This window comes from Diabrotica undecimpunctata, chromosome 7 (assembly GCF_040954645.1).
Source record: "Diabrotica undecimpunctata isolate CICGRU chromosome 7, icDiaUnde3, whole genome shotgun sequence".
Classification (NCBI taxonomy): Eukaryota; Metazoa; Arthropoda; class Insecta; order Coleoptera; family Chrysomelidae; genus Diabrotica; species Diabrotica undecimpunctata.
In genome coordinates, this window is record NC_092809.1 from 92,427,568 (window position 1) to 92,443,972 (window position 16,405).

Below are 16,405 nucleotides of genomic sequence, written 5' to 3' on the forward strand. Positions count from 1 at the left end.
CTTTATGTCCAAAACTATGTATAATCTCGCCTACTATAAATATATTTCGTTTTTCATTCCTGTTAGCTAACTGTAGTAATTCCGACTTGAAAGAATCCTAAGAAAATAAAATTTTTGCATTCGTTAACCATTATTTAGTTTTATGTACGGTCCAGGAATTTAGTGGTTGCTTATTTAAAATTTCCGAATGGTATGGGGCATTATCCAAAACTATCAGATGGTTCATGTGAACTTAGAAGCAGTTTTTCTATCAACCATTTCACAATCATATCGGTATTCATGTTATCGTGATAATCAGCCGATTTTGATTTTGACGAAAATACAAGATCCGCTCCATCAATAAAACCATGTTTTCCAACCGCATGTATGGGGTTGACATCATTATACACAAAGACATCCCTATGACACCTCATATAATCCCTCCATAAAACCAACTCCCAAACATCGATTACCTCGCAGTAGACCTACTCCAAAGAAATACTACCACCACAGCAATCTCTTACTATAGACATTCAAATGAGCCCCTCTCTGAACCTTCGATTGTATACTTTTCCATATTCAACAGAGCAATTCTAATGGGCGACTTTACTGCAAGACGTACATAATTCGGTGACTCCTCCACTAATCCAAGTGGCAGACATCTTTCAGATCTTCTTCTAGATCTACCTATCAACCGAATCACCAACACTGAGCTTTCTTTGGTCACAATGGTATGTCTATCAACGGCCACATCCTATGAATTGAAAGCATTATAGACAAATTCGAAGACAGATGTCTCATATTCCACTCAATAACGTCAGATTACCTCCCACTCCTAGTCACAACAGACTTATGAATCCCAATGCCATTCATTTACAAAAGAGATTACAGAAAGGCGAATTGGGAACTATTCCAAGATGACATCCCCCACAACATCCCTGATTTAGGCAACCTCTTGTTAACAAACAAAGTTGACAGGCATCTCAGAAATTGAAAGTCTCCTACATGAAGCTTCAAACCTAGCAATTCCGTTGACGATATTTAACCTATATACTTCAATTCTACCACAAAGAATCCTCGCTAAAATCCTAATAGAGCGCCAACATCTAAGAGAGTATAAAATATTCTGAGACCCTCTCATCAAAACAGACCATAACCGATTCTCGGCAGCAATCAGACTAGAGGTTAAACTATTGAAGCAACAACAGTGGAGACAGGTTAATGCTGGTCTGGACTACTGAGATGAAGGTAAATTCTGGCAAAAATTCAAAATCCTAACGAAACAAAAGATCCAACATCATTTTTACCTTAAATACAACAATCATATAACTACTAATCCGCTTGACAAGGCTGAAATCTTTATACATTCCAAGCCAAATTCGTTAACCCTGAAAATACTAATTTTAGAAAGCGATTCGGTGTAGAAACCAAATGAAACATATACTATCTTCTAGAAAATCTAGAACCCCAAAGAAGGGCCAACTATCATGAGATATTGACCTTAATTGACACCGACACCAACAAGGAGGTGTGTAGACTAGGCCAAAACACGACCCCTGGAGCAGATGGCGTACACAGGAGATGCCTCAAACAACTTCCAGAATCCCTCTTTCCACTGCTAGCCGCAACTATCAATGCCTGCCTACATTTGGAATACTTTCCTACTCCTTGGAAAGTATCCATCACAATCATGCTCCCGACACCAGTGAAACCAGCAACCAGTGCTGAATCCTATAGACCAATATCATTACTAAACACTGTAGGCAAGATCTACGAGAGGATCCTGAAGAAAAGACTTGTAGAACACCTAGAAACATACAACATTATCCCAAATTTCCAATTTGGATACAAAAGAAGAAATAAGGCACCCAATAAACTGTTTAAGAAACGACAAAGCATCAGGAGTAGATGGAATACCAGTAGAATTAATAAAGGCGCAGTTAACCCTGTCAGTGGATATGCTTCACCTATTACTGAAAAAAATATGGATAAAAGAAGAGATACCCATGGAATGGAACGAAGGAATAATAATAAAATTACCAAAGAAAAGAAACCTTGCCTTCTGTGAAAATTTGAGACCAATTATCCTGTTAAATACTGCTAGTTAAATAATTGCGAGAATCATCCTGGAACGAATAAAAGACCCTATAAATGAAAAACTTAGAATAAACCAAGTAGGATTTATAGATCACATAAACACTTATTATAAATCACTTATTACATTTCACATAAACACTAAGAATTATTTTGGAAGAGGTAACAGAAAAAAATGGAGAAATTTTTATTAATTTTATAGATTTTGAAAAAGCATTCGATTCAATTAACCGCACCGTGATGTGGAATATACTAAAACACCACGGAATATCAGACAAATACTACAGCAGTCCGATAAGGTACTCATATTGGCTGTCTGCCAATATCAGATCGTGGATTTTTGTCACGTTATTCTCCGTCGTAGCCGATTTCGGGGCACCTGGGCTTGGCTCATCAAAAACCGACGTGCGACCACATTGAAACTCGTTAAACCAATTTTTGATTGAGCCATCAAAGAAGAAGAGTTACCGTACACAGCATTCACGCGCTCATTGTTTTCGCTCTGCGATTTCACTTGCAAAAACAAGAATCGAATCATCGACCGATATTTCTCTTTTTCCATTTTTTCCCGCTTTGACACGCGTTCGAAACAAAACTATGTCCGATTCGGCTGAAATTTTGACATTAGCCGTCTACGAAAATTTATTACGCGATAGTAGATTTCTCTTGAGATAGTGGCGCCATCAAGCGGTGAGGTTAAGTACTTATCACTTATACTTATAAAGCTACTTTACGACCAAAGTACTGCAAGAGTTGAGCACGAAGGTGAACTATCTCAAAAAATAAATATCAAAAAAGGAGTTAGACAGGGATGCATTTTATCATCTACGCTGGTCATAATAGTAATAGATTGGATACTGAAGCGATGAGATAAAAACGAAACTGTCTTTTTTCAAATATATGTGAAATCAGTATTGGTATACGGAGCCGAAACATGGTAATATATTAAAAAACTTTTTTTTTTTTTAAAATGCATTCCTTTGTGAACAGATACCTACGGATAATATTTTGGCCAAAGAAAATCACAAACGAAAAACTGTGCAAATAATGAACGAGGAAAAAAATAGAAATTACAGTAAAAAGCGGAAATGGAGATAGATAGGCCACACGTTGCGGAAACTCCGGTCAAATATAGTCAGAAAAGCCTTACACTATAGCCTACTAGGTAAAAGAAAATAAGAAGGCCACTAGTGACATGGAAGAGAACAATAGAAAAGGAAATCTTCTTTTTCTTCTTCTTCGTTTTTATAATCAATTCTGCTTGTTTATTGGCGGATTAATACCTCTATGGAAGGTTTTCACCTGTTTTGCGCGGTCGTCCGATACTTTTTGTGCCGATTGGTGACTTATCTCCTGCTATTTTGACGACACGTGTCTCCCCCATTCTGCTTATGTGGTTATTCCATTATTTTTGTTTATTTTCAGTCCATTCATTTATACACTGTACGTTACATTTTCTTCTAATGTCTTCACTTCTCTTTCGATCTCTCAGCGTATTTCCTGTAATTCTTCTCAGTACTCTCATCTCTGCCGTTTCCAGTAGCCTTTAAGCTGTGGCTGTGTCAGGTCTTGTTTCTGAGGCAAATGTCATTATTGGTCTTACAATGGCTTTATAAATTCTAGGCTTCATCTCAGTGTTAATGTGTCTGTTTCGCCATATAGTGTTATTAAGAAATCCTGCCAGTCTATTTGCTTTTTGTACTTGATCTCTCACTCCCATGTCCCGGTCTCCATAGCTGGACAGTGTAATTCCAAGGTATTTTATTTCAATTACTTGTTCAATACTGATGCCATCAATTTCTATTTTACATCTGGTTGGTTCTTTGCTGATTACTATTGTTTTAGTTTTCTGAGATGAGATTGTCATATTAAATTCTTATGCTCTTATAATAAATCTGTGGACCAGTCTTTGCAGACTACCTTCATCTTGGGATATCAATATTGCATCATCTGCGTAACAGAGTATTTTTATTTCTTTGTTTCCCATTATGTACCTGTTCCTTTGTTAACGCTTTTGATGATTTCATCCATGATCATATTGAAGATCATGGGGCTCAATGAGTCCCCTTGTCTTATTCCGCTGTCTATTTCTGTACGTTCTGTAAATTGTCCATCTATTCTGACTTCCATTTTGTTGTTTGGTAGATATTTTCGATAGTTTTTATAATATTTAATTAACTTTTCTATTATACAGAAAATGGATTACATCTTTGAGTCTTATTCTGTCAAACACTTTCTTTAAGTCGATCAAACACAAAAATACTGGTCTATTATACTCTAGTGATTTCTCAGTAATTTGTTTTATGACGAATATTGCATCTGTACACAATCTTCCACTGCGAAAATCCTGTTGTTCATCTGCTAAACTTATCCTGTTATTTATTAGTACTTGTAAAATTTTAGTTGTAAGTTTTTGGGTAATATTTAACAAGTTTATACTTCGGTAGTTTTCTGGCTGTTTTAATCTCCTTTTTTGAATGGTAGAATTAGTTCGCTCGTTTTCAATTCTTCCGGTATTTTCTTGTGTTTTATAATTTTATTAATTAATGTTGTTAATTGTTATGTCATTGCTGCTCCACAATATTTCGGTAATTCGTTTGATATCCCGTTTTTACCTGCTGCTCTTCTTCAGCTTTTTAAGTATTTTACGAACTTCTTGTATATTTATATTAAGTTCTTTATTTGTGGTAATTTCTGGTGTTTCGGTTCTAGTGTCGTTTGTTCTTCCTTTGCATAGAGCTTCTTTAGGCAGTCAATCCACGTATCCTTTTCTATGTGTTTTTGTTCTATTAGTTCCTTTACCTCCGTTAATTGACCTCTTATAAAGCTCCATATTTCCTTTTGCAACCCGTAAAAATCATGTTCTATTTCTTTCGAAAAGCGTTCCCAGTGATCATGTTTTATTTTTCTTACAAGTGCATATGTTTCGTTAAACTCAAAAGGAACTCAAATAAGTTAATTTAACAATTTAACATAGTAAATTTAAAATAAGTAAATAATATTACTACAAAGAACTACTACTACGTAGAAATAATTAATCAATAAAATTGGACGGGACTCAAGCAATGATGCGTGAGTCTAGCAGCCTTAACATCAATCTTTCTTTTTCTACTGAAACAGTTAGTGTCCTTTGATCCATCATATATATATATATATATATATATATATATATATATATATATATATATATATAAATATATTTATATAAATACAAAATCCATATTATTGTTTAATATATTATGTTATTTGAAATGATTTCTGTTAAAGCTTAAGTATTTGGTTAAACGCTCTGGATATTACTATATTTATCCTATTATCTACGCTGTACACCAATTCTTAAAACTTTTCACCGCGTATTTAAATCTTACTTTGAATTTAAATGTTGTAAATTTGGCAGTTGATAAATTTATTATGCAATTTTGCTAACACTCAACTTCTTTTTAGGTGTGGTACACTTCATTAAAAGCAACAAAAATCCTAAAATGATTTTAGATTGTTACGAATTCATTCTCGAAAGAAGAGTAGCATCTAAAAGTATATGGTGTTGTACCTATAAAACGAAGGCCAAATGTAAAGCCAGATGTTATACATACGGTCAAGTTGTAGATATAAAAAATGGACAACACAATCACGACTATACGCAGAAGTCTAGTTATTCTCATATATTTTCCAAAACTTTAACCATTATTCGGCGATAGTAATATTGAATATGTGATGAGATATAAAAATCCAGCTTTTTTATTATTATTATTAAACTAAACAACATAAATTATTTAAGACCTGCAAGAAAATTTTGCGTACATTACACCATTGACATGAATCTACTGATAATGCCAACTTACGATAACGAACGAAAAAACAGCTAATAAACGAGGGTAAGATGGAGAGCAAACGTAGGCCAGGACGAAGATAGTAATCTTGCCTTAAAAACATACGAGATTGGATAGACTTGGGCTCTAACGATTTGCTGAGACAGACCCAAAACAGAGAAGAATTTTCCAAAATTGTTGGAACTCGGAAGCAAGTCGCTAAAATTCCTAAGAGTGTTTTTTTATTCCACAGACTACTCTAATTACTTAGCAACCTGATTATTTATTTTTGACAAAGGAAACTAACCCATAGAGAAATATTTACGTGGCCGTCCAGAAAGTAAAAATCATTTTGGCATAAAAAATTAAAAACAAATGATATTAACACAAAATTTTATTTACAAAGTCACAGTTACCTTAGGCTATTTTTCAATGTAGTTGCCTTGGTTGTTAAGACATTTGTTGTATCGTGGCATCAGTTTTTCGATGCCGGTGTTGTAGTCCTCTACCGCCAAACGCCTGAGCCATATATCACTTTATCTTTGAACTCTTCGTCGTTTCCAAATTCCTTTTTACCCAAAAAATCCTTCAGTTTTGGGAACAGATGGTAATGAAAAGACGCGAGGTTTGGGCTGAAGGAAAGTTGCTCTAAAATTTCTCATTGTAGACGTTGAAGTTCTTGCCGTGAATCCAAAACACCTTCATCGACAACATGTCATGCCGTTTATTCTGTATTTCACGTTTTAGTCTTTACACTGTTTCGCAATAGGCTTTTGAATTTATTGTTTCACTCCTACGTGAATTAAACCTTTACATTTAAAAACCGAATCACACTGGCTAATTCACATTTGGCGGCGTTTTCAATGGGTGCCGCAATTTTAAAATGTCATAGAACAAAGACCCGTGACTACATAGTAATAAGACTTAGCTCATACCGATAGACCGATGCAACAGACAGAGGTAACAGGTAACTGCCGCGCATGAAATTTCGGCGGTGGGGGATCGGCTCCGCGCGTAATGCGCAATCGTTCTTTACTTTCTGGACAACCTACGTAAAGTTTTGTATTGAAATAATTTTAAAATGTTAGGTCAACATAAAGAGACTTAAGAAAAGTGATGATGAGAAAGTTTGTTCCAAAGTTAGTTGCTGCTCCATTTGATTCACAATTACGAAATTTAATTAACAATTTTAATATTTTTATAAATAGTAGACAAATATACCTACGTTTGTTTAGAAATAACGTTTTGGTAGTGAGGACTCTATATATTAGTGCTTATTCTTCTTGAAAGACGACTGCAATAGTGAGAAATGCATAAACAGTTATTCTTCTATAGCTAGGATTGGGAATAGACAACTTTAATTAAGGTAGTATACAACAACCATCTCCTCTAAAAATCAGCTCATGGTATAGGCGATCACTTTTTAAAATTAAGTTGTAAATATTACACATCATTCACCAATGTATAAAATTTATTTGTTAAATTATTCTAAAATATAAATTATTAATTGGGCACTTGTTTATTTTTATTTTTGTATGAAAATGAAGAAGGGCAAAATATAGATATACTAAATTACTAATGAAATAAGGAAAGTTCAAAATTAATAATGTTAATAATATTATGTCGAACAATGTCAGGAACGTCAATAAATGTATATAAACAGAGAAAGTTGAAAGTTAAAAGAACATTATTATTTGAGAATTTGAAGTTGATAGTTGTCATTGAGTTAAAGTATTGTAATATTGTTGGTGTTTGAATAAATTGATTATAAAGAAGTGTAACATTGGTGACGGTGGTGGGATTGACGAGATATGAAACAATTGTGATTGGTTAATATCATATCTATTGAATTTAATAAAGAAATGGATACGTCCAGATCCCCCGCATGGTTTCTAAAAATAGAAGAAGTGAAGGAGAAGCATAGACAAGAAGAGGAAGAGATAAAGGAGACGCGTAGACAAGAAGAGAAGGATAAGCGTAGGCAAGAGAGAAAAAGGAGAAGGAGACCGTAGAAAAATAGAGGAGGAAATTATAAATAGTTTATCTCAAATTCACGAAAATTTTAAGTTAGAGGTAAGTCCCATTACTAGTAAAATAGATAAATTAAGGAACAACAGAACGATTTATGAAATAAAATAGTACAACAAAATGATATAAAAAATGATTTAAAAAATCAAATAGTACAATAAGGAAACGATTTAAAAACCGATTTAGAAAATAAAATAAAACAACAACAAAACGATTTGAAAGTTAATTTATAAAGACAAATTATAATTGAGTTGGAAAGAAAAATTAATACCCAAGCTTCTCTATCTAATATTGTTTCAGTAACTAATGTCAAATCAGAACAAACAGCTTCATCATCTTCCATAGTTGAACCAGGCACAATTGGAACCAGCAAAATTTGAAAACTACCCACATTCGATGGTCAAACAGCTTGGGAAACTTATCTGTTTCATATTTCGTTTCATTTTGCCAAGTAGGAAATATTCGGATTGTAATGTTGTTATTAGATGGCATTGTAACTTGTGTAAATAATTATTTTTATAATTATTGTACTATGACGAGAGATATTTAATTTCGATTCAGAGCCACTGCATGTCGCTATAATATGATGATACCTTTCATCAACAATTTCTTTCTTAGGATGTATCCAGCTATACCTTCGTTCAAGCTTTAGAAAAATGATTTGGCCAGCAGCATCTAAAATTAAAATTAAAACATTAATGCATTTGGAGTACCCTCAGGCACCAACAAATGGGTATATAGCATTCGCAGATGGACCATTAATATCAGCCTAGGGGTATGAATTGGCGAAAAGCATTTTCAGATCTCGCCCAAAATTGACAGAAATGTGATTTCGAGAAAATGAAACCACAACCGCAGATAACCAACAATCTATTTTATCCCAAATTTTAGGCATACTGCAAATTCTTCAATAGAAAAATTCGAAATGAAAACACAAAATGTTTTAATTGCTTAGGAGTGGGACATTTGCAAAACAATTGCAGAAGCCGATCCCAAGAAAGAAAAGAAAAACCAAAGATTGAGATCAGAGGGTCTCCTAGATGAACATCCAGAAGCCGTCACATAGTCCTAGTAGAAATATGTCTCCAAGAAATCAATTTCCCATAAGTGGACACAGAAGTAAAGAAGATACTCTGGAATCTAAAGTTACACAAGGAGCAACTAGCGAACTAGCGAAAATAAAAAAAGTTAAGAGAACAGGTGTCAATTTTGCAGAACGAACAATTACAAGAATACCAAGATGCCTTGAATGAATTGAAGGTTCAAAGTCAGCGTCAGCTAGAAGAAAAAGCAAATGTAACCGAAAAAATAAGTCTCCGGATGACCACAGTTGAACAGTAAAAAGATAATGGACGGAAATGGACTTCCCTGGAAAACCTTAAAAAGAGACAAAAGAAAGAAATGACTTAAAAATCATACGAGAATGGCTTAAAAACGGAGTAAGACCTAATTGACAGGAAATAACCAAATACAGTGGAACTGTAAAGGCGTAATTGGCTCAATGGTAATCTCTGTATTCGATGTACATCGAAAACTTGAAAGAAAAATTGGAAAAACTGCTCGTAAAACTTTAAAGCTTCAACGTGATAAAGCGAAGACCAGGCTCGACATGCATGCTACCAGAAAAACTTTTGAAAGAGGTCACAGTATGGTTATATCACAATCCCAAACGTAAGAGAAAAGACTTTGTCCGAAACTTCAAGGAAACTGGGTGGTCTGGTACACAGTCCTGCAGAAAATAAACAATATAATCTACCGCATCCAGTTTTCAGCTAAAAGTAAACCTAAGGTAGTTCATATCGAGAGATTAGCTCCATATCATGGAACTGATGCACAATGTTGGCTTATATTGCTTCCTGATAGACAAGTCATTAGAGACGAATAACTATAAAGGAAGGAGCAGTGTTCCGTAAGATTTATTCCATATAGAAAAAGTCTCTTCCATAGACGAAAAGGAAGTATTAAAAATATCTAAAATATTGGAGAGGTTATCGATAAATCTCAAAATGTCTAGTAATGTCTGGAACGTCAGAATATATATATATATATATATATATATATATATATATATATATATATATATATAAATATGTAAATAAAAAATCTTTGTTTTTTCTAAAGCTCAATATTTCGCCATTTATTTGATGGCTTCATCGGGAGTAAAGAAATTAAAAGATTATACACATAAATAAAATTGAATACTAAAATAACATTATTGTTGATGAAACTGTACATTTAATAAAATGCATGTAAATTTTCTTTTTTTTTTTTTTTTTTTTAACGAACGTGCTCAAAGATATTTTAAATTTTTACATGCATTTTATTAAATGTACAGTTTCATCAACAATAATGTTATTTTAGTATTCAATTTTATTTATGTGTATTTATTTTTAATTTCTTTACTCCCGATGAAGCCATCAAATAAATGGCGAAATATTGAGCTTTAGAAAAAACAAAGATTTTTTATTTAATATAGACCACATACCCGATATTTCCAACATATTTATATATTTATAAATTGTTTTTTGGTCGAAATAATCACGTTAAATATATATATATATATATATATATATATATATATATATATATATATATATATATATATATATATATATATATATATATATATATATATATAATAGAACACGATATTATTGTATCGTTTTCGTTCATAGCCGCCAAAGCAGGTGGCGCCTCTGTAGACTAACCACTGCAGTGGTGAGATATTCGTTGCACGTTCCGAGTTTGAATTTGTATCAGCTAAAGTGTCTGATGAGGCTATGATAGGCCATTTAATTTAACAAAGTGATAGCAGCTTTTGCTAAAAGATTTAATATGTTACATATATATATATATATATATATATATATATATATATATATATATATATATATATATATATTATATAAACAGGAGTTTTTAAAGTTTACAGTTGTCAGTCGGTAAAAGTATTATATAAAATTTATTATTAAAAAAGTATTATTAAGTTAGTTTAAAGAAATTTAACAATATCAACTATTATATAAATATACTATTATTAATTGTAAATTTTATTATTTGTAATATCCATATTATTATATATTACAAATATACAAACTACATACCTTTCACATTTTTAGTTTCTGGAGATACGATATTTTTCGACGTAGGTACAAAAAATCCAAAAATTATAGTTGATGATTTTGATTTTAATATGGCAAGGAAAAGTAGCCAGAAGACCACATGGATTTGTTCAGGATATTTTAAAACGAAATGTAAATGTCGGGCTGCTACAAGCGGCCGAATTGTTTACGTAACAGGAACGCACAATCATCTTCCCAAACCCCTTGAGAAGAAGAAGCTAACAAATATGCTGTCTCAACATGTTACTATAGTTAGAAAGTAGAGTCATTAGTTACAGGAAGAACTGATTACTGCATGTGTGTTTGTTTTAAGATTTATATGTGGTGTACTTTTTAGTTGAAATCTATATAACTGTCTTTGATGTATTTGGATATTTAAATTATTAAATAGAGTAGTCGAAACATATTTAAATTTGTACCAACGGATCTTCCATATAATGTCACTATTTATTGAATTATTATATACTTTTAATTCTTTTAATATAAATTTCATTCTAACTTTTTTTTTATTTATTTGGTGGCTTGCAATCTATTATTCTTCTTGGTGTGTTCATATTTGTAGGATGTAAACTTCTTTTTTAACCCGTATTCATATACATATTCCCCAGCAAAGTTTTTCCATTGATTTCTGTCATATGCTTTGTGCATTCACTGTGTTCTTAGTAATAACATTATTATTATTATTTATTATATAACAAATGAGAGCAGAGGAGCGAGCTCCTATTATGCCCAAAAAACAAAGAAAAACATCCTTATAAAACTAATACCATTTATAAAGTTACAATTAAGTATGTACATCATACAAAAATTGTAAAACAATAAATAAATAATGCGGTTCTATAATAACATAATTCTATAAATAAAATATAGGGCTATCAAGTTTATTTTTAAAGATGTTAACACTAGTTGCCGATATGGTGTCTTGATCCAAATTGTTTCAGATATTAAATATTCTGTTTGGCAAGAAGTTCACCCTGGACCTTGCAGTAGTTTGTTCCCTCTTTAATTTGTAAAGATGGCCTGGTAATCTTTCGTCTTGATTTAAAGTGAATATGGTATTTAGGTACCCAAAATTATGTTTTAAAATACGGAAGGACATAATTAGGTCACCTGGAAGACGTCGCTGCTCGAATCTCGTGAAATGAGCCACGGATAGTCTATCTTCATAATTAGATCTTTTACGGCCCTATGCCAGTCTTGTGGTTTTACCCTGAACATTTTCAAGTAGGATTTTATCGCGACTGAGATCTGGATTACACACTGGCCCGGCAAACTCAAGAATATGTCTAACGTATATTGAGTAAAGTTTACTATAGCATTTTTCATATAAAAATGCTTGCACGTCATTCAAGATTTACGACGTCAGAACGCCACAGCGTTGCCAAAACATCAGAATAGTTAGTAAGTGAGGAATTTTTAAAATGTCAACTATTTGTCAAACTATTATATTAACAGTAAATACACTTCGTTTTAAGACTACTGCAACACACTAAAATCCATTAGAAAACATTTTAATACAAAATTGTATATTCTAAATTTTAAACTTACCTCTTTTATTTATTTAGTAGCATAGCACAATCACAATACACAACAATAATTAGTTTTTAAAGCTATTAATCTAAATTTAATATGTATTTATAAATACAATTTATTAATATATATATATATATTATATTATGATCAAATTGTGCAAGAAATCAAAACGTAAACAAAATTCTTACTCTAAAAAAGCGGCAACACTTTATACACTTTTGCCACACGCTGAACTGCCAATAAAATTTGAAGTATTCCTGTATCAGTTGCGTACAATTGTCTAATCTATTTAATGAAAATTATTATTTTGTGGAATATTAGACTTAAAGACTTATTTCATAAAGTTTATATTATTAATAATAACAAATGGATTTGGTTATTTAATCAATATAATTCTAAAATTTCCAATATAATGATGATTTTATTTTTCTGATAATTAAACCATGTTGACGCCTATGAAAGATTGAGCAGTTCCGTATGGGTTTCGTATTATTAGTGGTGTTAGGAAAATTTGAACTCTAAGGTTGACGTTCTGGAAATTTTAAATATAAGTGACGTCACTTTATATAAATTGTGACGTGCAAGCATATTTATATGAAAAATGCTATAACAGAGGTTAGAGATATATACGTGTAAAACATTTACGGGTCAAAAACAGTTTCGAGTTTGCACATTTTCACACCAACACTATGTGATCAGACCAATTTAAGTCACTATTAATTATCACTCCGAGATCGTTGTGGTAGGTTACCGAGTTTAAGGGATGTCCATTAATAAAGTACCGTAGTGGAGTTATTTTTGCCGATACGTAAAATAACGCATTTTTCAATGTTAAGCGGAAGTAACCATTCTGAGGACCATTTAAATATTGCATCAAGATCGTTTTGAAAAAAAATGTTGTGTTAAAAGTTGGATTCACATATAATTTTGTATCATCAGCGTAAATGAAAACCTTACTGGATACAATGAGCGGAAGATCACTAGTGTAAATACAAAAAAGTAGCGGTCCAAGTACTGATCCTTGTGGGACTCCACTCTTGGCTGGCTTATTCTATTGAGTGGTCTTCCCCAACACGAACCCTGAAGTATCTGTCAGATAGAAAATTTTGAATCCAAATGTTTAACTTTCTGCGGATACCATAGTGATCTAATTTAGCTAGTAATCAAGTTTTGGAACACGGCCGAAAGCTTTGGAGAAGTCTAAGTAGACTACATCGACAGGATTCCGATTGTTTAAAGATAAAGATCAATTATTTACACAATTTACACAAAAAGTAAGTTTGTGATCTTTGAACGATTTTTTAGAAAGCGGTACTGTTGGTTAGGGATGACATTTTCTTGGAGAAGAAACTCCCGAAATAATCGATTTCATGACCTTGCCGACAATAGGAACTAGGCTGATTGGATGATAATTATTGCAATTAAGTTTATTTCCTTTCTTGAACATAGGAGTAACCTAAGCTAATTTCCAGGACGAGGGGAGAAAACTATGATTAAAAGAAGCATTCATTATGAGAGATATAGGGATGGTTACAGATTCTGCACGTTGTTTGAGGAAAATGGAGGTAAGTCCTTCTAATCTAGGTGATGAGTTATTACGTAGTTTCCATAAATGTTTGAAAGATATATTGTCAAGAGTTTTAGACAAACGTGGGCACGTTATTTGAGGAATGGTATCGTTAGGTTCATCTCTAAAAACCTGAGAGAAGAATAACGATAAACATTCCGAAGATTCGTTATTCGAAGAACATAAAGACCCGTCAGCTTTTTGAAGTCATGGTGTGGAAACTTTAGAAGATAAAGATGTGCGAATATACCGATAAACTCTTTTACTATTACCACTTGCAATGATAGATTCTTCAAATTCTGTTCTTAACTTTTACAACGATGGTTTGCGTCAGTTATAAAATTACGGTGGGCGAGAAAATCAGCAAGGAAACCAGTAAGTTTATATGTTCGTCAAATTATGTCGAATTCGCTTATGTCGAATTAAATGGGTAGCTGACAGGTTAATCCAAGGTTTTAGTCGATTTCTGTATAGCTACCGTTCGGTTGTGTGATCAGAAATTGTAATAGCAGTATGAAGAAAAGAGTCCCACATTAACGATGGATCAGAGTGAATAAGAAAAATAGATTGCCAGTGCCGCTGCAAATTGGTCCAATTGATTCCAAGATTCGGAACTGTTCCCTTGATGTAACTGTTTGCCTGCTTCTAGACCTGTTCGATTATTTCTTAATTTAACCGCTGAAGAATTTAATATAATTCGTTGTTATTAGCAGTTATAAAAACAATACCACCAGCCAATCTGTTGGTTTAGGTAATAGCCATTGTTGTTAATTCTTATTATAAAGTGAATAGTTTTGGAGGTACCTGCGAGTTGATAATCTATACTGAGGAAATTATAGCAGAAGCATCAAACTAAATCGCTGGATAAACGGACGGATCAAGATGAATCACGCAAGTCATGTATAAGTGATCTGAAATAATGGATAGTATAATAATTTTATTCCTTTGATGTGTTGGGTGGGTAAGTATAAGCTTAAGTTCAAGTTTGTGGGGTTGCCACTCTTGCCTCCCGGCCGACATCATGGAAAAGGGGGACCAAGTAATAAGAAAGTGTTTTAACGCTGTATCTCGTAAACAAGCAACCCTACAAAAAATTTTATCAGACATTATTTGTAGTAAATTAAATTGTCTACAACTTTATTTGTATTACTTTTAATCGTAAAATGTAAAATAAAAAAAGTTATAAACAAAAATAAGTAAAATTTTTGGAACAAATTTTCTTTTGGGTCTTATACCTTTTTTTCTGGTAATTTACCAATAAAATGACATTAGAGCTATATCGTAGACGATTTTTCTTAGAATAATTTTCGCTACAAATTTATTTAATTTCATTAACTTCTCTGGATTTTACAGTACTCCGAAGTTGGAATAAGGAATGCAAAGGATTTTCGCTCTGTATCTCGTAAACTAACACCCCTACAGAAAATTTTGCCGGACATTATTTGTAGTAAATTAAATTGTCTACAACTTATTTCTATTGCTTTTTATCGTAAAATGAAAAATAAAAAAATTATTAACAAAAATAACTAAACATTTCTAAACAAATTTTCTTTTCGGCCTTGATAACTTTTTTTCTGGTAATTTTACAATAAATTACTTCGTCCCAAGGTGGCCGGGAGACAAGGGTGTCGACCCCAAAAACTTGAACTCAAGCTAATAATAACCACCTCCACACATAAAAAAATGCGTCTTCTCAAAAATGTAATCTCAATTTAACTTTTTAATGGATTATTAGTGTACTAAACATTACAACGAATACAGAATCAAATACAGTGAAGTAGATTAAAACAAAAGAGCTCACTGCGGTGTTGCTATCTGAATAAACAAACAGTAGATAAACCATTATTGGCGTTTATACTTCAAATGAAGATAAATAGTAAATAAACTACTGACGATGATGCAATTTGTAACAATTGTTGTTTTTATTCAAACACTGTGTATGTTACACAAAGTGTATGTTACACTTAGCGCATTTTATTTGCGACCATCCTTTACAACCCGGATTTTTACATATTGAAGCGAAGACTTTTCCATCATGTTCCAGTAAATGATCCATTTAATTTAAACTTAATTTAGTAATTGGTCTCAATTCGAAAGTTTGTGAAGTTGAAGAACGCGATGAGTTTGGAAAATTATCCAGTGTGGTGGAAGGACGACCCTTCTTTCTTGCTACTCTTTTTATAGACAAAATTAAAACTTCTGCAACATAAGTACGAACGAGCAGTTGGTTCATGATTGCTTTTTTTGAATAATTCAATTGAGTAGCTCCATTT

At 32.5% G+C, this 16,405-nt stretch overlaps 1 protein-coding gene across 36 annotated transcripts in view; it reads left to right on the forward strand.

Annotated features, from left to right (window-relative positions):
- LOC140445580 (uncharacterized) overlaps positions 1-16,405 on the forward strand; it is a 538,348-nt gene that overhangs the window by 179,994 nt on the left and 341,949 nt on the right. Inside the window, exon 5 of one of the 36 annotated variants that reach the window (XM_072537730.1) lies at positions 11,030-11,392. The exons of 34 other annotated variants lie outside the window; for them this stretch is intronic. In XM_072537730.1, the coding sequence (XP_072393831.1) occupies positions 11,030-11,295 (266 nt within the window). In that variant the 3' untranslated portion in view covers positions 11,296-11,392. Of the gene's footprint in view, positions 1-5,517; positions 7,310-11,029; positions 11,393-16,405 lie in introns of those variants that run through there. One more of the 36 variants, XM_072537739.1, reaches the window with a different exon arrangement.